At 45.8% G+C, this 26594-nt stretch overlaps 1 protein-coding gene across 1 annotated transcript in view; it reads right to left on the bottom strand.

The window, feature by feature from the left end:
* Positions 1-5803: 5803 nt before the first annotated feature.
* CLMP (CXADR like cell adhesion molecule) overlaps positions 5804-26594 on the bottom strand; it is a gene marked incomplete at both ends in the record, with an annotated part of 36595 nt that continues 15804 nt past the window's right edge. The window contains 6 exons of the mRNA XM_079545699.1: positions 5804-6098; positions 7229-7370; positions 8935-9057; positions 9395-9562; positions 10327-10528; positions 11242-11399. Of these exons, the coding sequence (XP_079401825.1) occupies positions 5804-6098; positions 7229-7370; positions 8935-9057; positions 9395-9562; positions 10327-10528; positions 11242-11399 (1088 nt within the window). The remainder of the gene's footprint in view (positions 6099-7228; positions 7371-8934; positions 9058-9394; positions 9563-10326; positions 10529-11241; positions 11400-26594) is intronic.

The raw sequence follows: 26594 nt of genomic DNA on the forward strand, positions 1-26594 counted from the left end.
CTTGTCTGGAAAAAAAAAAAAAAAAAAATCGAATCATAAATTCAGTTGCTCATTGCTCTTAGTGTAATAAACTAAAACCATAGAGTCCCTCAGAAAAATAAAGGGATGTGTATCTCGCTGCTATGCTCCACTTCGCCGCTAGTCGCTCCCTAGCGCATAGGCCCAACGCAGGCAGCCCCAGGTTCTGCGCGGGCGCCATGCGGCTCAGCGCACGTGGCCATGGACTCCATTTCCCAGCATGCCCCGTGGCGGTCACGTGGTCGTAGCGGCCATCTTGGCCGCGGGGCAACAGACCCGCCGCCTCTCGTGGGCTGAGCTTGGCAGCCGCGGACCTGGCAGAGCCCCAGCCTCCTTCGAAACAGCACAAAGTGCAAGCACGGTCCCCTGCCCCACAGCTCTGCAGAATCGGTCCCCTTCTCTCCCCCCCCCCACGGTGCAGTTCTCTGATCCCCTGCCATTCCCCCAGGCAGAAAGCAGTGGAGCGGAGAGCAGCCGTTGCGTTCCGTTGCGACAGAAGCGAGAAGCCAGATGAACGGAACTCTGAAGAACCGTTAACCCAAAGCAGACGCTGAAAGCAGCCACCAGTGCGGTAACAGCTCTCCCCTTTCAACTCCCCAAGCCCCTCTCTCCTCCTTCCCCACCGTCTCTGTCCATGGGCTCCCTGAGTTACCCTCCCCCCCCTCCCAGTAGGCCCCACTACCTGAGCGGCGCGGGCAGCGGCAGACGCGCACAAAGACTGCTGCTGGTAGAGTGCTGCTGAATGAGAGCGATCGGCTCCCGCCCCGGCGCCTTTATATATCCCTTCAGAACCTTCCAGAAGCGCCCGCCCCTTCTCTCGTCTCCAGCCAATCCGTTCGCTCCTTCCTCAGCCCTTCCAGCCAATGGCAGGCTACCGGAACACGCACCGTCAGTGGCGTAGCGGAAAGGGGGCGTGGCCGTCGGCCGGCCGGTATTCTCGAACCTTCATGCGCTTTCCCCTTCGTCCCCCCCTCAACCGCTCGGCTCGGCCCCCACCCGCAACGGAAGAGGGCGGAGCTTCCTGCGGGCGGCAGCCAATGAGAGCCTCTTAAAGGCAGCATGCGGATGACGACAACGCCTAGCGTGGGCTGGTGGAGCGGGAGGGGGCAGAGCGAGCGCGCGGGGGAGCAAGTGGCAGCCAATGGCTGCAAAGTACCGCTGGATCGTTTGCATATTTTGCGCGCGAGGGCAGGAGCCTTGCAGTACGGGCGTCCAATGAGATCGCAGAGCCGGCTACTCGTTTGCAGGGCGCGCGGCTTGCTGTGTGTGGAGGGGAAGGCAAAATGGCGGCGGCAGGCTGTGGGGGGGGGGTCGCGGTCCCGAGCACGGAAGGTGGAGTTTGGGGGAAAACAGCCTCAAGCCTGTGCAGTGCCGTGCCGGGCTTTATTCTGGGTGAACGTAATGAGCCCGCGGGCTGCGAATCCACGGAGTACACCTGAGATCCTGCAGGGAAAGGGGGGGAAGGAGCGCAGCACTCGGCCGTGCCGTCAGCTTGTAGCTGGGGATGGATTTAGGAGCACAAAGGCTGTGCTTGTAAAGATAAGGGGCACGAATCGCCCTCCCCATGTTGAGCAGGGCTGCGATGCAACAGCCGCTCCACCCAGAGCAGATTGCTGCTGAGCTCCTCTGCCGGCTTGCAGGGGCTGCATGGGCAGCTCTGTGGTTTTCCTTTTTTCTAAAGCACGAGCAGAACGTCAGTAGGACCTAAGAATAGCCCTGCTGGCACCTGGGAATTAAACAACGGCATTCCTATACGCAACCGTGCTTTGCACAATGGGTGCACGGCAGGGGAAGGCAGCCCGGAGCAGCGGTGAGTCAGTGCAGGGAGGAGAGCTCCGGCCAATGAGTCACTGCGTTAGAAATTAAAGGCTGTTAGCAGCCTGAAATAGCCCACAGTACAGTGCAGAAACCAAGGCCCTGCAGTCTGGATGCATTGGAACAGGTTGCCCAAGGAGATTGTGGATGCCCCATGCCTGGAGGCATTCAAGGCCAGGCTGGATGTGGCTCTGGGCAGCCTGGGCTGCTGGTTGGTGACCTGCACACAGCAGAGGGTTGGAACTGGATGAGCATTGTGGCCCTTTTCAACCCAGGCCATTCTATGATTCTATGATGATGTTTTCCCTCCCCAAGTGATGAACCCCAAAGTTGCTTTCTGAAGCCAGTTTGGTTTGTTGCAGCTCCAGAGAAGCGGGCAGTGGGGACTGTCAGAAACTTGCTTCCTATTGGTGATAACGGCAGTTTTTACTTCACATTTGCACACCCTGAAGTTTGAAAACGATGCATTTCTAATGCAGCCCTTCCCTTTCCCCCCTGTGCAGCAGTACAAAGTGATCTTGGCTAAAAATAAAATAAAAATAACCCCAGATTCCTGATACTGAACAAAAGGAGGCAATCACACAACTCCAAACTGTCATCAGGATTTGGGACGTCATCAACTCAGGAGCAAGCAGCAGAATGGCCGTTCCCCATCGATCAGGGACAAACAGAAGGACACACCTATGAGACCACTGCTGTCACGAGGGTTTAAATACTGCCTAATTATGTTGCAACTTCTACTCCCAGATTGCTGTAGAGAAGATTGCTGATGCTGTGTGATCTCTTTGCAAAATGCCCCCAGGGGAAAGAAGGCTGAAACCACTGCAAGAGAAATGAACCAGAGCCATAATGAGTTAGCCTGAGTTCCACCCACATCCCTGCGACTGGAGATTCCTGTTAGCTGGTTCAAAGTATTTATCTGCAGTCAAGATCTCAGCTGTCTAAATGCTTCTCTTGGTTGTTCAAGGTTTCGTCGCCATCTCATGCGCAGCTCAGAAGATGGAGCTGAAAGGCACAGGGTGGTTCAGCAGCAAGCTGGTGTATGTGGGAGTAGGAGAGCTGGGAGATGTTTATCAGTGCTGTGTCTGCACTGGCAGTATTTACCACATTAGCCTGCAGCACCACTGTCTTCAGCCATAACATCTCAGGTAAAGTACTTGAGTGGAAGTCCAAATTCAGTTCACCCCAACACACCCAAGATTTCACACAATTCATGCCATGTTGCAAAATGTAGACTGAAAAAATTGCCAGGAAAAAACCTGCAGCTTTCCTCCAATTTTTACACAAATATACACATAGTCCTCATTAGCTTAAAAATACTATTTTTACCTCTTATCTTTTTTTTTTCCTTTGATTCAACTTGACAGCATGCAGTGTATCTAAGCACAGAAGATGGAGCGTGGATACGGGTTTAGTTGAGCTGTAGCACTTCAGCTGCAGCGCATTTATTTACAAAACAACCAAAAAAAATATGAAATCATTGATTCGAAGGAATCAATAATAAATATTTGCTTTCCTCTGAGTTGTTCAGACACAGTACAAGTACACCAATTATAGCAGGTAGAAGAGATGTAAGCTCAGTTTAGCTGCTTAGACATAAGAAAGCTACATAACATTGTATGCATTTAATCACACTAGTAATAACTGGTATATGACAGTAAATGCTTTAAAACACACTATTCTACACAATCAAGTTTGGCTTATGATTCATTTGTTTCTCTTGTGCAGCTCCTGATTTTGGAGCCCAGAAAATGTCCCTTTGGAAATGGGATACCTTTTAAATGAACTTTCTCCAAGGAAGAGGCTGTTGGGCACAGGCTGGGGGGAATTCTGCTTGCTGGCACCAAGCAGCCCCCAGGCTGCAATGGAGCACAGCACCCTTTGCTAATTGCAGGCCTGGCCTGTGACTCAAACTAACCTCCAGTATTAGGTACTTAAGCTGTAACCAGCTCCACTGTTTGGACTGTTAACCTCATTTTGTGTTAATGAGGTACCGGTTGCTTGGGGTGTTTGCTTTGCTGAGAAATTCACTCCTGGTTTACTCTGCATAGAATAGGTGTCAAAGACAATCTGCTGAGGTGACATCGCAGTCAGCAAACTTAAAAGCCACGAACTTCACAAGTCCTGGAATGTCTTGGAAGCACATAGGAGCAGTGCCTGTGCCTTCAGGGCCTACAAAAAAAGGAGCCACAGCCACTGAGCAGCTGCAACCTCCAACCAAATCCACCAGAGCACAGATGACCCAGGAGCGTGGCTCTGAAATGGTGCCTCAGCAAAATGACCCAGTATGCAGAACTGGTGAAAGTAAAAGCTTGTCAAACAGCTGATTCCCTTCTATCAATTGGTGGCTCAAGGCCCCTCCCCACAACAAACAGTATTTTGGACTTCTGAGGGGGGGTTGTGCTGACTGCAGGAGAGAGAGCAAACAGTACGTGTGATGGTGATTGCTTTAGGAACAGAAGTTCTCAGCACGGGGCAAATTTGAAAACTATTTCTCATAGGGAAGTGGCCCAAACATGGCCTCATTTCAATCAGACCTTCTAAGATCTCAAATAAATGGAATGATGGGTCTCAGAAAAGAGTTTAGAACCTACAAGCTCAGTGTCTTCTGTGTAGCAGTGGTCAGAGTCAAGTCCTTCAGAGGAAAGTATAAACAGTTCTGGGGCTATCTGCCCCCACAGGAAGCCTGTCCCTATTTCCCATCATTTCTTATTGGCCTTCAGATGGAATAAGACTGTATCCCTTGAAAACGTCTATTCTGGCAAACAATCACAGAAAGTATTTTCATGATTCCTGCTTTTTTAAGAGTCCTGCTAAGGTTTAAGCCTTGAGAATAGCGCATGGCCTACAGGTTGGTGTATGGCAGTACGCCTTCCTTCCCTTAGCATTGCACTTAAAGTTTACCTGTCCCTGGTGTATTTTCTTAACGACGTGTTCTTTCACTCCATCTTACCTGGATGTGTGAAGGTCAGTCCAGGAATGCTGTTCATACACTTGAGGGAAAAGCTCTCTGAGGTCCGTATGGCTCAGCCTAAACTGGTGAATTCACAACCTGGCTGTAGCAAAGACATCTTCAAATGTTCCTCCAGGCTTTTTGGTTGGTTAGCAGCCCTCAGTTTTTGAGACATGCCTTCATTTTGGCTTCAGCATTCAATTCTCATCTCACTAAGGCTCATGTGACACAGATGCAACTCTGGTGAAGTTACTGCAGCTTTTCACTGCTGTCCATACAAGCAGTCAGGCTCCTGGCCATATTTCTCTAGATGTATCATTAATCTCATCCTAGCAATTGAAGTATCTCTGCTTCCTTGACATGTGGGCTCCTTTCCCTTTGGTACAAAAGTTAGCTCAGACACATACCTTTGTGCTGTATCTCTTGACCTTTCCTTTCTGCTTTAGTTGCAGCTTCCAGAAGTATTTCCCTAGAAGACTGAATGCAGAAAAGGCAAGCGTGTGTCAGTTCCCTTCAAGGTTGACCACAAGAGTACCCTCAGCAGACAAATGGCCTCAAGGTCTTCAGGTAAGACTATGCATTCTTCTAGAAACTTCTCCAGAAACAGTACAGGAGACTTTCCCCTTCCCCCTAAACCTCACTGGAATATTAGATGTCTTTCTGTTGATCCCTTTTAAAAAAAATCCTGAGGTTTGGCTTCATTTCTCTTGTACAGAGCTTAGCTGACATTGTTTTTAGCTGTAGTTTTAAAATGCTCAGTGTTCCATTTTCTAAAAAGGTACTTTAAAAAGAAGGCTCCCTTTTCCCCTCAATTTTATCTTTCTTTTAACAAAAAAAAAAAAAAATCCATCTCAGAACCTCAAGTGCTGGGAAAGAGTTGAGTGGGAGGGCTTCTTGTGGTGCAGATTGTCACAGGTGACTAAAATTAAGCTGACCAGGGAGGTAACTAGCTAATCTAACAACTCCTATGTGGCTGGTGGTACGTGGCGTGTTTCTGGATGGCAGAAGTCAGAGCAGTCACACGGTCTGGAACGCTCGGCTCTGGGCAGGCACCATGACCAGCGTGGCTCCCATTTTCATCAGGTTGGCATAGTCGACTTTCTTTGGCTCTGTTTCCTTTCCTCCCACCTCCCTCTGGCTGTACTGTGGAGGAGTCAGATGGGGAGTAGCTTCAGTTGACAAAGTCCGCTGGCTGCGAGAGGCACTGTTGGCTGTCGACCTGGTTGAGGAGGAACCCGAGCGTGAGCTCCTGGAACCAGAGGATGAGGAGCTGGGCTTGACAAGATGGGCTTTGGGTGCCTCTGCGTCTTCTCTGCAAACATACCACAAGAACAAAAACAATTACACATTTTACTACCCTGAATTGCTGCTGCAATGGTTGCCTGCTGAAGTCACCAAGCTACATTTGTCCAGAAGTTTGAGCAAGGCAGTGGGTTTCCCAAATTCTGTGCAAAGTAACTTTGTAGATTGAATTTGCTGTAGCTCTGCAGAGCTATTGGCCAAATGGATTTAGAATACATGTGTGTACAACTGGCTCTTTGAATGTGGATTTGAAGTCTGTGGAACAAATGCCCTGGATCAGTGCAAACAGTTGAGACTGAATTGTCTGCTCTATTATCTTTATTCATAATGACAGATTACCTATAGAGACTAGCAGAGACCTGTTCTGCTGGTTTAAAAAATGTGAGTAGTAAAAATAGCACAGTAACTGAGCCCAGAGAGGTGTGAAGAGATGACGGAAGAGGCTTAGATAAGAATGAAAAGGCGTGCAAGGTTTGAAAGCATAGAGAACAAGAAATGCAAGGCAAGCAATGAGCAGAGACTGCCTTCTTGCTGGCCATACCAGCAACCTGACCACCAGCAGAGTAATCAGCTGCTGAATGGATTATAAAGATGCCTGCTCAACCATATGTAGGTGTCATATGAGGGCAGGCAGAAGTAAGGTGGAACGAGGTGAGGGGGTTCTTTAGGGACAGGAGCAGCTAAATCTCATTCCTGGAAATATATATATATATTTTTCCCATAACTTTGCTCCCTGAGCTCAATTGGCTGAAGACCAAGAGGAGTGAGTGGCAGAGCTCACACACAGATGAGTTCAAAGAACACGTGTCAGCATTCTTGGGACACCTGATCAGGGGTGAGGCTTCGCAGCTCTGCAAGCAGAGGTTTAAAGGGTTTCTCACCCTGAGCTAAGTCCAGCAGCACAGTTGCTCAGAAGACTCAGGAAAGACCATGAGAACCTCAGAGCATTCCCAACAGAAATCAACAGTTGTGAAACTTGTCAGTGATGTTTCAGGAAGACTGTAAAAGCTTTATAGAACAATCTTTTAAGAAACCAATGCTTGGGTTACTTCAACCTGGAGCGAAAAGAGACGTTAATTTGGAGCATGCTGGGTGTACAGGAGACTGAAAGACAGGAGGGGAGTAAGGGAGAAGCGTTACCTGATTTCATTTGGGGCCTCCTCTTCCTCATACCTCTTCTTTTCTTTCCTTCTTATTGTCAGCCTCACCACCAGGAACAGGAGGCAGAGTCCCACCACGACGCCGCAAACCGCTCCAGCAATCATGCCAATATTTTGGGCATCTGTTGTCCAAAAAATAAACAGATTAACAGGTAAGCTCTCAGTAGTGGCCAAATAGACACGTTCTATTTCACACTAGAAGTTACATCATTTATAAATCAGAATTTAGACTACTTCAGTATCTGAACGCAGTTGAGCAGATTTATCTTAAGTATTGTTTCTAAACATGAGACAATACTGAGAAAGGAATTCACTTATAGAAGGGTGGGATCACAGGAGCTGTGCTTTCGGCTGTGAGTCAGATCTGAGATGGGGAGGAAAAATCCTTATGTAAGAGCCCAGAACCACAAAAAGCATAATAGAGGCAGACAGCACAACCCACGCTCAAGAAAAGTACCAAACAATTTTCTAAAGGCAAGAGAATGAACTACATATATTTCCCCATGAGGTATGAATCCTGAAATGTTCGCTGTTTGCTTACAGAATGAATTATTCAATTTTTGGGAAAAAAGTGACTGGAGGAGGACAAAGAGAACAGGAGAAGGGAAAATTGTGCTGTGCCAATACAAGGCATTTGTCATTCAAAATAGGGAAGTTAAAGAAACAACACTTCCCAGTGTGTCTGAGCCCTTGGCTGAACTTGCATGAAACTTTTTGATAAGAGTGGTGAGGTTGGGTTTGGCTGTGAGTTGTTTCCTTGGGGCTTGTCCCTGCGGAGGCTTTAGCAAATCAAAATGAGGTTTTAAACCAATTCAGTTCAATTGACATAAAAGCTGCCAGGACACTTCAGGTGCCTGAGGGGAGCAGGTTTTCCTTGCTACAAGACCATAACACAGCTACTTCAGGCCTGGCTTGGCAGATACATTCCAAAGCCATGGAATCTCCATAGAAGAGATCTTTGTCAGCAGTCCTTTATTTCAACAATTCAGGCTCCCTCTTATCTCTCCTGAGATTTACACACAAAAGCCTTCCAAACTGCATTGTTTGTTTGGATTTGCTGTCAGTGCCTGTACTGAACTCCACCCGTTTCCTTGCACTCATATGCAAAGACATAACACCTAGATGCCTACACACCTTTGATGTGATTAATCACATACATACCGATTTCATTCTCTACTGTTTGGGCCAAATATATTGAATCTGGATTAAAACCAAACTGTACCCAAAGTTGCTTTTTCACTTTGCACATTACTTCCTGTTGGTCAGCCTTTCTGGGCTGCCTGGAAATAGCTTGCTGTCTCAGATGCAACAGGGAATTTGGACTGTCCACAGAGATTTTATACTGAGCAACATTCTCATGCAATCATAGAATCATAGAATCCTTCCAGCCTGAGCTAACTAGCAGCTGGATGCTTGGCAAACCGTCTCACCTGTTTGTTTTTTCCCTGTTACTCTGTTGGCCATTCTCAAAATCAGCATTTCTAACAGACCAAAACATTTGAGCCCAAACGCTGTATTTACCACTCCAGGCTATATGGAATACTGCTGAGCAAGTGAGAAGTGTTCCATGTGACTGGAGTACAAAAGGGCAAGGGTGTGGATAAGGGTTCATCCAGTGAAGTGGGTCAGCTGAGGACCTACACTGCTTATACAGAGGTGAGAATACCAATTAGGTGCAATACTCACGCTGCACTGTCACCTGAACAACACAGCTCTCCTGTCCGGCCTCGTTGGTGGCCATGCATTGGTACAACCCTGTACTCATCTGAGTGAGGTTCTTCAGTAAGACTTGACCTGGATTAGAAATGTCTGAAATAGGAAAAACAACACTCAGATTAATCAAAAAAAGACTAAGAACGGACGGGTGGAACAAAAAAACAAGCGCTGAACTTGCAGATCAAAATCAGTTCGAGATCAGCGATAACTCAGGAAAGATCATTTGTCAACCTTTTGCAAAGCATGAGAACTTGTGCACTTCCTTGCTCAGGGTGGAGCACAATACAGCATCCTGCTGTAGCCAAGTTCTGGTAAAGCACTGCTCTCACTGCCAGCACGCTCTCCCTGGTTACAAGATGGACACACAGCGTGCCTGTGGGTGGTTATCTGGCTTTCAACACTTGGAGAGCTCTAAGAGGAAGTGACTTACTGACTCTCGACGTAGGTGGGAGATGGTCAGCTTTCTCATCTTCCTCATTTATGCGCTGCCACCGGTAGGAGATGGGCGCAGTGCCTGAGGAAGAACGGCACTGCAGGGACAGGTCTTTCCCTTCTGACAGCTCTCCTTCCAGCCAGCACTTGGGCTTGGAGGGTTTCTCTGTAGAATACAGAGCACAGGTCATCCACACGCAGCAGATCATTTCCTTGGTGGAAAACCCTTTTTTAAAATTATTAGTTACACTAGTGATGTTTGTTAGTGGACTTGAACTGCAACCTTGTGCAACTTTATAGTGTAAGAAGTAGAAAGAACACATTCTGTTTTGAGTCAGTCTGCTTCACGGCTACTTGTGCCAATGGAGCTGTATCAAAGCATTCTTCTAGGCACGATTTAGAGAATATCCTTTCCCTGAAATCCTTTCCCTCCCCCTGCTTCTCCATTTCTTCCTTCTCCCCACAGGATCTGCCAGGTCACAGCAGGACTTCCATGGGGTGATAGTGTAGGTGCTAAATGCCAAGCAATAAACTGGAATCAGGGAAGAGAAATGCTAACCCCAGTGGCTTATCCATCACCTTCACTGACTTGGATCAGTCTGGGCTCCAGGGACACAAACTCAGAGTCCTCAGCGAGAGTTCTGGACAGAGTGATGGTTGCTAGGATATCACTTTAGTTTACATGATGAGATCATAGGACAATTTAGAAACGAGATGTTGCAAGTGGGTAAGCTTATCACAAAATAGTTCTCTGGACTCTTCCTGTGTTCTGTCCTTTGCCAAAAAATGCAAAGGCAGATACAGACTTATTGAAACCTGATCAAGAGATGTCTGTGTGTGTTTATACCCTAATGTAATAAATCTCTCTACAGGAAATGTGCCTAGATATCTATATATATGTCTTTGAAAGAACAATAAAAATGATCTTACCTACAACCTTCAGGGTGATGTGAGCCCATTCGTACTGCCCAGCATTCTTCACCTTGCATATGTACTTCCCTGCATCACTGGACTGCAGGGAGATGATCTGCAGGGATGCATCTCCAGCACGGAAGTTGGAGGTGAATGAAACACGGCCCTTCTGTTCTTCATTCAGGTCATCGTAAACGTGGCCTCCAGAGTAGGTGATCACCTGAGGAGCAGAGATGGACAGCTGTAATTTTACTTTTGTATGGAACAACAAAACAAAGTCTTTCCAGAAGCTGCAGGCTAAGGTCCTGCATAGCTAAGTGCCTGGGGGTCACCCAGGAAGCCCAGAACAAGGTGGAAAATTAGACCTGGATTTCAAATCTGGCTGATACATGAACTGTATTTGCACTAAAGGTTCATATTTGAGCATTTGTACCAGCATCAAGATAGGCATCAGATGATGCCACAAGTAGCCACCGATTGTGGCTGGGTTCAACCAGAAGAGCAACGCAGTCATTCCAGCCAATTCAAGTTACTGCAGATCTGATTTTACAAGTACTCCATGACTATCTTTTTTCCCCCCAAGATTTCAAAGCCCATGCCTATGCAATAGAATTTCCAAAAGCCTGAAGGGCACTTCTGAGGTTTATCTGGAGACGACTGATTAAATAGTACCACTGATTTAAAGAAAACACAGTTGCTACAAATTTAATTGATTTAAAGAAAGCACAGATCACTATCCCCTCATTCTAGGATAAATGAATATCAATTAACTTTCACACACTTCAAACACGTCAACTAGGCATTCTGCTTACTTCCTCAGTATAAATTGCAAAGGACTTCACAGACATCTCTTTAAACCGATGGCTGCTGTTGATGCCAACACAGCAGTAGGGCTGTTGGGCTGTTTTCCCAGCAGGTTGTGGATGAACCTACCGCTTTCTGCACCGATTCAGACGTGTGCAGCAGCCACTCAATGTCCAGGCTGCCTTGCTCCAGGAGGCCCAGGCGATGGTGACAAGGCAACGTCACGTTTTCTTCGGCCACTCTTTTAAATTCTGTCTGAGCCTCAGCCAGCCAGACAGAACAGGAAGCTGAAAGACAAATGCTGGTGGTCAGAGGATGAGATCCATCTCTGCACTCACAACTTTGATTTTGCTGCATTCTTCCTCGTTTGCTTCATGGCATCAAAGAAAACCCAACAGCTTGGCTTCCTGCACAGATTGCAGCTGATTCAAGGAGACGTTCATACATACACAAGTTCATTTCACACCAATATTGAAGCACGAAGAACAGATGGCTTTGCACTCCAGAGCTGTCGATGCTGAAGTCACATGATTGTTTTGCTCATCTATGCATCTACAGAGTTTCAGATTACCTCCTTGTTTTTGCCCTCACTTTTTATCCCCTTACTTCAGAAGTGGCATTTCAGTCTGGAATACTCTCCCAGCCCGAAGCTTTATTCCTATCTCAGCCTGATGATGCTTGGAGTCTCTTTCCTAACACTGGGAACGAGGTACCAGCCTGAGAACGAGTGCATCAGCACAGAAATGGTCAAAAATAGCCTGAGAAGAAAAAGAAATTGCTAAGGAGAACCACTAGAGGGAAGCCGAGTCGTTCACACGTTGCTAAGTGTAGCAGCCCAAGTGCAGCCAGAGCCCCGAATCCGGGAGGCAGGAGGTGGCGCGCCGGAACGGCACCGCGCTGCAGCAGCGCTGAGAAATCGGAACCTTTTTCTGTTTCGCATTCCTGCTCAAACCAGACCGAAGCAAGGGCCGCTTCTTAGCTTTGCACGTCTCTCAGTTTTGATAATCAGCGGGCTTTGGTAAGCTCAAACCCGATTCAAAGCGGCCCAAAGAGAAACTAGGAACAGAAAAAATTGCCGTGTTCAGGTCAGGGACCCTCAAATCTGCTGCAAAACATTTTCCAATTGACAATCCATGTGGATTTCTGTGGCGTGAATGCCATTAGTGTTCTGTGCCTGAGTGCATTTGGGTGTTATGTTCTGCTGTGCAGGAAGAAAGCACCCAAATCTGCTTTTTCTCATGAAAAGAAGCACATGAAATCTCCTGGTTCTTAGACCAATTAACATGAAACTCATTAAAACTGGCAGCAGTAGGATGCTCCACATGTGTATTTGAATGCACAGTGCCATGATTACAAAGCAAGATTACTGGCAACAGCTGCAGTTACACAGGCTGCACTTGGATTCAAACAGTGGATTTTTAACCTTGCCTTTACTTTTAAGCACAAAAAGCAGCAAAAACGACATCCAAAGAGACACTGTGTTGGCTTTTTCTGTTTCCTGTAGCACTGGTCTAAAAATACTCCTCTCTCCTGCTCCCATCCTCAGATTTGCCTCTCGGTTGTCACATCCCAAGCTCCTGATATTGAATCAATACTTGTTAAGTGCTTGTACCAAAGGCTTCTACACATGTACACATGTGCACATGTACAAAAACGCCTAGGAAGAGAAGACAAGAAGTGTCTTGCAAAGGATTAAACTCTCCTCCTCTACACACATCTCTGCATGAATTGATGGCTATGAAAGCTCCTTTTCAGCCACATTAGTTGCTTTCTTTAAAGGGAAAATTAATCCAGTTTATCACTGGGTTCGCTGGGCTCAAAGCTCCATCTGCCAAATACAATTATACCTTCTGCTAAGGGAGATGCCTGCTTTCTCCTGCAGCCACACTGCTGCTGGCTGCCTTCATTAACATGCTGACACTCACTAGATGACCGATCAATAAGTTTAATTAAAGCGCCACAATTCACATAACATTTGCAGCAGCTTCAAAGGCTGTGCCAGCAGGGCTCTGAAGCTTTGTGTACGTCTCACAAGGTATTCTGGATTTTGAAATGTGGTTTTACATTTGATGCCTAGGTCAAGATCATATATTGCATTTTGATGGAGTGTAATAGCAATAAGCAAACTGGCTTGAACAGGCTGCTTTTAGGAGAGCTCACATCTCATTCTGTTCTTGTTGCCCCCAGCTAATGTGCTCTGAGATTCAAACTGAGCCCCAGCAAGAAGTGCCCACCAGGCACAGGGCTCGCCTGCTTTTCCATGACACAGTTGACATTCCTATTTAAAAAACTTGTCCCTTTAGTCCTTATGGTTTTCTAAGCCCATGAACTGCAAGAAATCCAAGTTCTCCTATACCTGTGCAAAGTCAAAAGGAAGCTTGAAACACGGCTCAATACAAGGTACCAGTTGTGGAAATGCCCAGCACAACATCTGAAAAGGACTGGAAGTGAACAGACCTTCACAGCATTTAGAGTGGGGTATCACTGCAGCAGAAATGAGAGCAGCCCCTCTCATAGCTGTGGGGCCACACGAGGGCAGAGCACACCCAGAGCTTCCCTGCACTCAGACCACGGATGCAGCACAGACAACGGATGGTTTTCCCAAAAGTCAGACCCACTCTCTTGCTCAATAAGGCAATATGTATGCAGGCTCCACAGATCTCACCCCAAAAAACCTCTTCCACATCCTGTGTAGGACTCCGTGCCACGAACAGGAATTCAGGAATTGCTTCAGCTTTACTCAGGCCTTACTCAGACACACTGCATGACACCACGGGGAGGTCAGTTTGTTTTTGCAGAGCAGCATCACCACAAAGCACTGGCTCGTGGGTCTCAAAGAGCCTGGCTGCAGTGGCAGTCTGCTGGCACACTGCAATCTCCTGTATCATCAGCATGCTTCAGCAGTGCACCATTGTTCAGAAGACAATAGCTCACTCACCCAGCAGCCTCCAGAGCAACAAGCATTGTTAGCAACGCCAAAGCAAGCATACATAAAGGAAAAATGAATATAAATTTCATTCAAGGCCAGGCTGGATGTGGCTCCGGGCAGCCTGGTCTGCTGGTTGGTGACCCTGCACATAACAGGGGGTTGAAACTAGTGGTCCTTTTCAACGCAGGCCATTCTATGATTCTGTGATAAAGGTGGGCCAGCTCTAGTGCAATGCAGATACCAAGCTCGATGGAACTGGGGGCTGGCAGACCTCACCGAATTGTGAACACACAAAGATGTGCTTTTGTGCTGAATAGTCATGCACACTGTCATGAAACCAGACTTATTTTCATGGCCATCCATTAACAAGTATATGCATAAAGCTACAAAAATGCACATGCATCTGATAATATCAAATATACATAGATGTCAGGCACAGAAACAGACACGCAGGGTCAGATGGAAAATACGTGTTTTGCTGAAATTAGTTGTAGGCGAGTTCATGTGCTAAAAGCTAAAAAGCTTCCAGAGTTAAATCTTTCATTAGCTTCAGAAGGCAGATGAATTAGGGAGCAATGCTCAATATAGGTGTTACTTTCAAAAGTAGAAGTCCATGCTTTATCACCTAACTGCTACACTTAAAAAGAAGCGCCCATAAAAGCTTCAGAGAACTGTGATACAAGAAATTCACAGTGACATTTTGCAAACCTGGCCCCAACCACACCTACACTGAGATCACTCAGTGTTAAAAATGGATCCTTGCTGCTGGGACTTCTCTGATGAAGCACGTTTTTCAGCTAAACTTAACACTTCTTTTTTGTTTTGTTTTGTTTTTTAGATTTATTTTGGCTTTTTTTAATCAAATAAGACAAACTTGAATTGGTGACTGTAACTTTTCCAAAGAAACTCTGAAGCTGCAGGAATCCTTGGTCTGCTTCTAGCACATGATGTCTTGAGTCAGAGGAAAATTATAGGTTGTGTTTCTACTCCCATGCCTTAGGCTCAAGTTGGTGAGGTGAGATGTAAACACTCGCTTAAGTTAAGCCAGGTTTTAAAAGGGCTTTACTAAATGCAAACCTTAAAAGTAAAAACACTTTGCTGTGGGTCATCCCAGGGCAGTCACCTAACCTGACCTTGTTTTGGAGACATCAGTCCTGAAGGCTGTCATGCAAGGACTTTGTGGTACTGCCTGGGCAACTTCTAGTCCACCTGCAATAGGTGCTTCATCTGCTTTTGTCCATTAGCATCACAGTGTTTCCTGGAAGAAGATGCAGCAGGAGCAGTGAATGGCCACCATTGCCCCAGCACAGTGCATACTCCTAAAGGAAGAACTGTTTGCTAAAGACAATTAGTTTCAAACGTAGGCAATGCTTTTATAGTCCTTGAGTCCTCCTTGGGATCCTCTAAAAAGAATTATTTACACACCTTGGTCTGATCCCACTACCCCAAAATGTGGTCTTTTTATAAAGGAAGTTTTGAGCAACACACTGTTTTCAAAGCCTGGATTTCTGCTTAAACAGCATAAGTTTTCCCACCCCTGCAGAGTGCAAGTGCCTGCAGAATTATCCAGGCAGAAAGCATTTCTCTAGCTGAATGATCCTGCGCATACATCCTAAACACGTGTCTTACATGTCGTGCTGAGGATGTGGTTTAGTGGGGAAGTACTGGTGGTAGGTGGATGGTTGGACTGGATGATCTTGGAGGTCTTCTCCAACTGTGCTGATTGTATGATCCCACTCACAAATCTGTCTAGATATATACAAGAACAACGCCTGGGAGTTAAAGCACAGCTCGGTCTGCAGTGTTGCAACTTTGAACCACTCCTTCATGCCAGGAATTTAAGACTTCCCATCTGTTAGAGTTCCATCTCGCTGCTGCCTTGTAGGAACAGATTTACTAAGCTGCTCCATGGAAAAGCCAGAGCCAGCTCTCGCTCCATCCACTGCTTGTGAGAGCACTAGGGAATGCAACTGGAGCATTTTGTAACAGACAGGTTTGGAGTTTTACATGCTTAAATAGGATGCTGGCTGCTTTTCTGACCATGGAATTGTATCTGGAGTAAAAAATCTCACACCTGAGTGATTTCAAAGCTCCAATCATTTAAGGATCAATGACACTACAGACACTAATTCTACAGTTTTTCTCCACTGAGAAACCGATCATTTTTCCCCCCCTCAATAATTAGTGATAGGACAGACCTGCACATCAAGTCCTGTATCTCACCTCCCCTTCCAAGCCTCCTGGAGTTTCTGCTGCAAATAACTGAGCCAGTAAATAGCCACACTTTGTTGTGCCTGAGCTATAAGGAGAACCCACAAGGTTGACACCCTGTGTCCACCATTGCCATACGCTAGCCCTAACAGCCAGTTGCACTGACAGCATTTTAGGCCAGAATAAACATAAAATGGTGTCTTCTTGCAGACAGCTATTTTGCATTCTTTGGGCAAGGGAGGAAAAGCTGGGGGCGGCTGCAAGTCTCCTAAGGATAATTAACTCAGCCAGGGCTGTGCTGTGGGACATCTGCTTTCTGTATTCCTTGGCTGGCAGAGACATAAAGGCCAGAGGTCTCCTTCTCCCGAGAGCTCGCGTGCTCCCAGTGACCAGGAGCTGCCCCCCAGCACGCTGCCTGCAGCCCGCTCCCCTCCGCCTCCCTTTGATTTCAGGAATTTGGTTGTGAAGCACAAGCGTCTCAAACAAGAAAAATGTGAGCTCACAGTCAGGCTCCCGCAGGGACAGGCTGGCTGTGTCAGAAGCAGAGAGGTCGGCCTATCCTCATCCATATCCACAGAGCATTGCAGAGGTCCCCTGTAATTGGAACCACATGTGCTTGGGCTGAGGCTGGAGGAGGCTGTTAAGCAAAAGCAAAGAGCAGTCCGGCATGCTGCCGAGTTTCCAAATGGTGACGTGAAGCCTTTGGAATTGAAACCACTGCAGAGCTAGGAAGAGAGCCTGAAGAGAAGAGAAAGCAGCAGCATTGCACAAAGCAGAGCCTCTGATTGTTAGAGGTTTGCAAGGACAGAGTAAGAAGTGCAGGAGGGGCAAGAACCTGGCAGGTAACACGCAGACCCTTACCTAAAGAAACACTGACAGCTGTAGGGGCATAGGCCCTTGTTGGCCATTCTTCCCCTGTATGGAAGCAGCCAGTCAGTCCCTGATCTGAGGTAGCCATTACCAGCACACTGTGTGCACATCAGTGCTCCAAGCACAGCGTATCCCACTGCCCTGAGGCAGGAATGAGGTGCAAGTCTGGGTCTCTCAGGTGGCTTTAGCAGCAAGGATACAACATTCCTTGGGAGAGCTCAGGGCTTCTTCATTAGGTTCAGTTAAAAGACCAATCCCACTGTACTTATGGCCACATACATGCTAAGGCTCTGACTTGCACATTTCTAGAAGCAAGAGGTAAAATTATCTCTGGAAAAGCCAGCAGGAAGTTTGCTTTCCATACCAACACACAACTGAGTCCAAAGCCTGCAGAAACTCTGGAATATTGGAAAAACATTGAAGCATTCAATTACCTGAGGATCTCCAGAGACAGCCAGGAGCTATGTATGTACTGTGGCTGTCCTTCTTTTTGCATTTTAAAATAAAGTGCAAGTAGGCAGTTTTGGGTTTATATCCCCGGAGACCACACAGAACAGCAAACAAGACATCAGAACTGCATCTTCCTATTTAATGCTTCACAGAGTGCTTGTACAGAGCAATGTGTGAAGTCCCTCAGCCTTCAGTCCAGGCATTCTACCAGTAAAATGGTCGAGGTGTCTTCTGTTCACACAGCTCAGCTAAGCTTCAGAGGTGCAGCTGGTGACTTCCAGCTGTGTGGATTAGACCTACACACAGCTTGTCCTCAGGGGGACTGAAGCACCTGAGGATGACTGATACTCCTTTTCTCTGCAAGTATCTCTGGGCTGCTTTGCACACTTTACAAAACTTTGTGCTGAGGAAAGCAAGAGGACAACGCCTCTTGGATGGTTCTGATGGACATTCAAATGAAGGAATTGGTTGCAACAGCTGACAACTCTGAATGCAAGAGAAAGAGAGGTTGAAATAGATTACTGAAGAAAGCCCTTCTTGTAGTAAGAATTATTCTTCCCCATTGTAGCTTCAACGTTAACGGGGAACTAGAAAGCACTGAACTGATTCTGCTTTGTTGTTGCTTTGTCACAGAACTTGAACTTCTTAAGTATGCCAAGAAAGGTACTAAGAAAACTAAGAGGTACTCAGAAACTTTATGCTTTTTCTGAATTTTAGGCATTTTCAAAGTTGGGTATGGCTTTAAGGTGCAGGTCTTAGTCCCTGTTCAGCACATCCACATTATTTCAGCGAGATGCTCAGTTCTGCACCCATAATTGCACATAACATGGTATGACATCTCACTTATCCTCTACAAGCGCTACTAATATGATACAGAATGAATGCCTAATGTATTAGCACTCTGTCACTTTTCATATTCTCATACTCACTCAATCTCAAACACTCAGCCACAGCCTAGCCTAGGGCAGAAAATGAACAGCAGCAGCAGCTCCTCCCCATCATCCCCATAAGTCTTGTGAAAGATGTTGAACTCTGCAGCACTGCTGGGATGAACACGAGGTGCAATCTTTCAGGCTGAGCGTAGCGCCAGGAACAAGAACAGCAACTCTAGAAGGGTTTGGGTTACAGATACTCTCTACCTAGCAGTCTGCAGACTCTGTTTCTCAAGTCCAGCAGCAGTGAGGATTAATTAAGCTGTAGGTTAGAGGTTAGAAAAGCTCTCAAGCCTTGTCCTCATTTGCTTTAGTAAGAAAAAAAAAACTTTAGTAAGGACCGTGTTCTTAGATCTCTATACACTGAGTGTTAGTTTGTGTTGTGCTTACGTCCCATCTTACTTTTGGCAAGGTTCTGTGTTCAGAATGGTACTTATGATACTTAGGAACAGAAGGCTAGGCTGAATGCTGCACTGGTGAGAACTTACTTTGACTTTAAAAAGAAAAAAAGAGGACAAACGAATTTGGAAAGCATTCCCCCTTCAGAGGAACACATCTCCCAAGTGGAGTGCAGCAGCTATTATAACTCTAACAGCTAAACAGCACAGCTGTTACAACTGATTCTGAAGTTACAAGGACTCAAGTTAGACAGGAAGTAAGAAAATGTTGCTTAACACTAAATAAAAAGCATGATAACGGTAAAAGCCATGCTGATATGCTTTTCAATGTCTAGAAGCACAGCTGAACCTAAGATACTCTAGTGCACTGACAATAGCCAGAGATGGGAGGTCTCAGGAGGATTCCATCACCCACAGGATTGTAGTTTATGAGCTGAAGGCCAAACCTCCATGTTCCCCAGACTTCTGGATCTATTCCACATGACAACAGCCTGCCACCCGAAAAAGGACATGGCTATACAACAGTGTCACATTAATCACGTTGGTTCAGTTGGTCACATTGTTGCTGCAACCTAAAAAGCAGTGGAAGAAAATGAAGAACTTCTTTTTGCTTCTTTGGAATCTTCTGAATCTGAAAACTTTTGGAAAATCTAACTTTCTTGTGTTTTTCTATGCAAATCCACAATTATTTTTTTAAGCTTCCTGTAGGTTATCATCATCCTTGGCTTGTTTCAGAAGTTCAAAGAATTAAATTAGCATTTAAAATATTTGGTAAAGGCATGTCGACTAAAATCAGCCCCATTTCTCTTCCTCATGAATAGCTGCAGCCTTAGAATACTGATTTTTTTTTTGTTTAAATCTCATTTTGAGTGGCTCTTTCAGATGTGCAAGTTGAGAGACAAAGCTTCAACATCACCTAAGCTAAATAAAACCTGCAAACTGCTGGGAGGGACAACAGAAAGGGAACCTATTCCAGAGTCAAACAGCTCAGAATCTGTCAGAGCTAAGCCATGCTCAGCTACTTTCCAATACTCATATCAGCTTCTGCAATGGGAGAGGGAGGGAAGCAGATTTTCTCCGCTCACCACAGGGCTCTCATGCCAGCAGCTGAAATGCACGTTACATATATTTTGCATGTTTGCAAATACCAAGGGCTTCACAGAGCAGGGAAGTCTGTAAAAGCCTTGGGCCATTGCTAGGGGAAACCCTGAATGAGAACACGCAAGCATTGTGCTTGCCAAATATTGCTGTGACCTTTGCACAAAAGAGTAATCTAGTTCTCCTCCGGCACACGTCCCTTCTCTGGAGTGAGGGATGCCCCAAGTGTGTCTGCAGAGAGAATTGGCATCTGGGCAGCAGCCTGGGAGAGCAAGGAAGGCCTGGCTAAGAGCTACAATACATCATCGAGCTCTAGTGAACAAGCACAGTATTTCCAAGATACTGAAAAGAAGAAAGAAGGATCAAGATGTGGTTCAGGCAACAGTTGAACGAGTCCGCTAATTGGAAGTGAAAAGGTCAGGCATCTTATCAGGAAACAGACTGTAAAGGTCAGGTGAAGTATAGAGAAGTAAGCCTAGGAGGAATGGGTGGCACACATGGGCAGCTGAATCTACCTCTGGGACTCTCCATTTCCATACAGTCAATGTTCGTAGGAGATCTGACCATCAACCCAAAAGCAAAGAACTTTTCCCTCATTCTTAATCAGACTGAGGTCCTACCAGAACTTGGCCAACTCATTTCCTTAGCTTCAACACATATCAGGCAGATATTGTCATACAACAGGAGATATTGAAGCAATAACATGAAACGTTAAAGGCTATTCCTGGAACAAAAAATAAGCAGACTATTGCATTATTCCTATCTTGTGGACATCTTGTACTTTGGAATTTGTTAATCTGTTTCTTATACATCCATATCTCATACTGGGGAGCCCCAAACTGAACCCAGTCCCAACACTGCTATGCAGATGGGAAAGATCACCTTTCATCACCTGATGGCCACATCCTTCCCAGTGCAGCCCAGGTTGCTGTTGGCCTTTGCCATGAGTACATACTGTCAGCTCATTTTCACCTTGTGCATCACTCCAAGGGCTTTTTCTGCAAAGTGGAAAGAATATAAACTGGGGAACATGAGATCTCCACTGCTGGTACAAGAATACAGGCATTTCATGGAAACAAGGATCTCTGTACAGTCCAAAGAGAAATGATTGAATAATTTTGCTGAATGATTTAGGAGAGTTGGCAGTGGGCATTTCTCAGGGAGCTCATCTAAGCTTGAACTCTGGGAAAGGACCTCAAGCTCTGCTACTGATGGAAGGGTTCCTAGACAAGCTGCAGCTTCTGTGCCTCACTTCTGTCCTTGTAAATTTATGTGAGTGTACCTGCATGCCTCAGGGATGAATAAGTAAACCTTACAGAAGGAATAACAAGGTTGTAGAGAAATCTGAACCAGACTCTTCTCAGAGGTATACAAAGAATGGATGGGAGACAACAGCAGATTGTGAAAAGGTGAATTCCAGTCAGGTATTAGGAAAAGCATTACCACAAGGGTGGTCAAGTAGTGGCACAGGGGCTCACACAGACTATGAAACTGACATCCTTACAGGTGGAAGGCAACCCTTCCTTGAGCTAACAGCTGGCACAGGGGCCTCCCCAAATCCCTCCTGCCTTATACATGCTCTGATCCATGCAGCAGGTCAGGGAGAGACCCAGGAGACTTAAGCACCACTCCCCAAACTTTAGGATTTCCTGCTTCACCACAGCCTCCAGACCACCCTGGTAAATCACACCATGCTGCTCTCCTGCCTTGGCTCCAGAGAGGTTTCTGAGCACCCCAGTTTGGCCCCAGCAGCCATGACGTACTGTGTACACAGCTGCCAGACCAGGGTGGTGGGCTCTGCAATGATTAAGTCCATTGTAATGTCTGGCAGCCATCTGTCAGCCACATTTACAGTAAACTGCAGCTCTCCTAGCATGTGTGGTCTGTGGGGATATAGCTGAGCACATAATTTAGTTGATGAATTTAGCTTCTTTTACTGCTGACAGTATCTGTGAGCAGGTCACAGTTGGCTGCAGTTTCTTTACTTCAGTTCCAGTTGTTTTCTTGCTTAAATTTCTCTCCACATGACAGTAAAATCCAAGCTCTTGTAGTTAATCAGATATATCACCTGATATTGCTTCCTAATTGGATGAGCTTGTAAGTAAATGCTTACGTATATTTGGCATTGAGTTCTTCCTAATATTTACTTGGAAAGGGCTGAAATTTACTTTTAAGTGTCAGAAGAGTACATCATTAACTGACCACAGCAAGTTGCAAAAAGGGTCAAGGCAGATTTGCTAAGGTAAAATATTATTATCTGCTGAGTAGTTTGCATTATCCAGCAGTGCTGATCTTGCTAACTAGAACAAGAACCAGGTTGCTTGAACACTCCAGTTCTCTTCCTTTGCCTCCATGCCCTATGGGTGACTGTGGAAACGCACTGTAACACAGCTCTTCAGAGAGATACTCTCTTTACAAAAATGTCCAAATCTGTTTTTCTCCAAGCTGAAATTAACTTTTCACAGCATTGCTATTCAGTGCTCCAATGGTTTAATACTGCCTTCAAAAATTCCCAACATCATCGAGCCACAATTGCCACAACGAGCAGCCAGCAGAGCACGTGGTTGGCCACTGCAGTGCTCGTGCTGCTGGCTTTGTTTCTCTAGAAAAAAAAGTTTCTGTAATAGAAACTGACACACAGCTCTCCCCCCTCTTTAAGAGGGCATTTTCAGTCAGAAGGCAGACACGACGAAAGCACTGCTTGTCTGAACTGAGCACTCTGCTCTCTCTCTGCCTCCCCAAGGTGCAGTTCACCTTCATACCCTTCATGGAATACGTTCAGAACTGCAGGTATTCAGCACCTCTGCAAAGCACCATCTCATATCCCAGCTGTAATTTCTCTGTTTTACCCTATGCTTCTAGGAACAGTGAGCACTCAAGCCTATCTACTGCACTTCAGGAACCTGGATATTACCAAAACATAGCAAGAGAAGAAAGCACATGCCAAAACATTTTGTCACTTATTTACCTTGATGTTAAACCCAGTGGACTGTGTCCAGTGGCATTCAGATAGCTAGTTTCATATTGCAGGAGCTTTCTTAACAGTACTTCTCCCAACTAATGCTCTGCAGTCACCAGTGCACATTGTACAACTAAAAGGACCAAATCAGTCTCCCATTGATCCTCCCATACTGAGACCTCAATATTCTTTTCACAGCCATTAGCTAAATGAGCTTTGCATTCCCACAGAGAAACTCCTAAGTACTGTTATTTTCAGTTTGCAAAGGAAAGAAAGCAAATACTGAACTCATCCTTGACTAACTGAGGACACAGCAAAGCTGACTGAAGTCACAAAGAAACAGGGGCAGAGTCTGGACTAAGTTCTACAGCTTGGAAGTTCGATTTCAAGCTGAACACCCAGTTGATCCTAACCAGCAGGCCAAGCTTTCTCAACATCACCAAAATTAACCTGTGGCACAGAGTTTTTGCTTCTTGTAAAAGTGAAGTTACACTGGAACACATGTAAGCTTCTTCTTTCAGAAATAGGAGACTGGCACCATATGCCAACCACAGTCCATTGAGGGATGAGAAAAATTGACTTATGTCAGTTTATTACTTCTAGTTTTCGAATAGGACAGAAAGTAAAGCCAGCACAGAGATCAAGCTGTGAGGAGGTAGCTGGCTTCCTGCCCAACACATCGCTTGGTTTCTCTGAGGCCCCTTCAGCTTCACATCGCCAAAAAAGGAAGCTGGAAAATGTTACACCGAAAGCAAGAAGTGCTGCATCTCCCTCTCGCTCCCTGCCTGGAGGAAACATCTCTGGGAGATCTGCAACCACCCAAAGGAGAAGCTGACAGCTGTGATTTCCACCCCATGCTGGCTGCACAGCAGGAGCCCAGGAATAGTGAACAGACATCAGCCATCCCTGGCACTCACATTTTTAAGGAACTGGGCTGCAAAACGTGGGTGTCACATTATACCACATCCCCTCCAGCTCCTCCAAAAAGTCCAGGTCCTGAACAGAGACTGCAGTTTCTGTTTGACATGCACTGTGCCATATGAGCAGAGCTGGCAGCGATTCCTACTGACCCCAGCACAGTTTTAACTATTTCCCCTTTTATTACTGAATTAGAAAAAGAAACAATTCTTACTGCAAAAGCTGGGTTTTGCAAGGCTTCTCCTGCCTCAAACTGCTGTAACACAGCAAGCAAGCACTCCAGAGCAACTCCACCAGCTCCACTGTAAACTTTCCAGCGGTCCATTTCCTCATCAACCTCACCCAGCAGCCCAGCTGGATTCTCCTTTTACTTTAAGCCTTTGCTGTGAATGCTGAGAAAGCCCTTCTCGCTTCTGAACCAACGACACCTCCCTGCACAAGGCATTGGGGACAGCAGGAGGGGAAGGCAGTTATGTAACAGCTGCAGGAACTGAGGGGGAGAATGAATGTCAGAACTTGCTAAAACACAAACCCGGGAGCCTTGCGGATTCCGTCTCCAACATCCATCAAACATGATTAATTTTAATGTCACAACATTTTAATGTCAATTACTTTTAATGTCACTGCTTCTTATTTACTGGTGCAACCACATTTTAGAGCTGATAAGAGATTCCCCCAAAGAACATTTAAGATCAAATAAATAAAGCAAGAAAAATAAATGCAACAAACACGAGCAGCAGACTGGTGCCTCCCTGCTATTGTGAGGCTCTTGATACGTTAAATCTGACTGCATTTCAAAGGCTGGGGCAGTTGAAAAACAGAATATATCTGAGGCTTTTCTGTTCAGGGACAAGTTACAACTTAGCAAAAATTTGCTTCTTTGCCTGCTTTCCAGACTACATAATCTGACTAGTTGATGTCCATTAGTTACATGTCTTGATGTTACTTAATATTAAGCTAAGCCATCAGATAATATATTTTGTTTCAACGCTGCACAAAGTAGAGAATAACATTTCTCATCCTGTCTCATAACTGGACTTCAGTTTGGCCTTTGGTATGGTCCCCCACAACATCCTTTTCTCCAAATTGGAAAGATATGGGTTTGATCAGTTTGATGTACAAGGAACTGGCTGCAAAATCGTACCCAATGGCTCGGTGTCCAGATGGAGCTCAGCAACAAGCATGGTCCCTCAGTACTCTTTAATATCTTCAACAATGACACCAACAGTAGGATCAAATGCATCCTCAGGAGTGCAGATGAAACCAAGCTGTGTGATGCAGTCAGTGGGATGCCATTCACAGAGACCAGACAGGCTGAGCTGTGAGCCCAAGAGGACCTGGTCAGGTTCATCAAAGCCAAGTGCTTGGTCACAACAACCCCCACAGTCAGTACAAGCCGGGGGGCAAAATGATGAAGCACAACCCTGCTGAAAAAGTCTGGGGGTTAATTTAAAAAAATATATCATTTTCTTTTAAAATGAATGAACAGCACGCCAGTTGTTTTTGTTTTTTTCTTCTTCCTTTACGGCCAGTTAAATAATGATGTATACAGACAACTGCAGCAAGCTGAGTGAAAGGGTAGGAAGAAACATCACTGTATAAATAAACTGAATTTTTTGGGAACAGACAAACTACAGACTGAGCTATTGTGTTAGGCCTTTCGTTATGGCTGGTTTTAATCCTACTAAGTTGTGTGTGGTTTTCATTTCTCAGCTACGGTAATGTTATTCCTGAGCCTTCTCTGCTCTTACCCAAGATCTGCTGGTTGGAAGAGCCATCTGAGACAGCAGGCAGTGACATTAGAGCAGACTCTGTGTTGAGGATCTGCTTTAAAAGAAGTTGGGAACATTCAGCAAAGCTGGACATGATGTTTGAAGCCACGCTCTGAGCAAAGACTTGGCAATTAAGATTATCCTATAGGAAATGAAGGGAGAAATATAGATAACGGTGGTAACTGCCTAGGACAGACTTTAGGCTACACTAACAAGTTTCAGAACAAGAATTATCTCCAATAATAAAAGAAAAAGGCCCTTTACAAAGCTTGCCATTTTCATCCATTGAAACCAAGGCAAGACCAGTCAGCCACCTCCCTGCATTCTATTGCTCCGAGTTGTTTCCTGTGCCTGGAGCAGGGGCTGTCCTGAGCCTGGGCTCCAGCCTGAGCTGTCGGTTGGCATTAGGATCCAGGGCTCACTCAGAACCAAGGGTGGGATTTACACGATGAGTTGCTTAATTCTCTCTTTCTTTTTAGGGTATCAGTCACAGCATCTGTTGATGTGGGCAGAGCATCTATCACATCATCCTCCTGTCTGCATCAGCCTGGACACACTGGTGTGTATAAAACAACATTTACTATACAAGGTAATCAGGTAAAACGTGCAGAGGCGCCAAGAGATACAAGACAGCACATTCTGACTGAGCTTTGTATATATCTGACAGCTAGCATAGCCCAGAGTCATCTCCCAGTCTTAAACAATTCACATTCCTTCCTCAAGCTAAATTGTGCTTGGCTGCATTGTTTCAGAAAGCTGAAGAACAGCCTTGTGCCAGGGGTTTACTGCAGGGACCTTTACTCCGACCCAGACTAGGAACAGCTCTCCAGGCACAAGCTCCTGAGCAAAGCATCACATTCCAATTGTTTATGCACTTCTGCTGACCTGAATCAGACAGACACAAACAGGCTGCAATGCTGCAGGGGGACCTGGTGTTCCAGCTTC

The sequence above is a fragment of the Tetrao urogallus genome, assembly GCF_951394365.1.
Source record: "Tetrao urogallus genome assembly, chromosome: 22".
Classification (NCBI taxonomy): Eukaryota; Metazoa; Chordata; class Aves; order Galliformes; family Phasianidae; genus Tetrao; species Tetrao urogallus.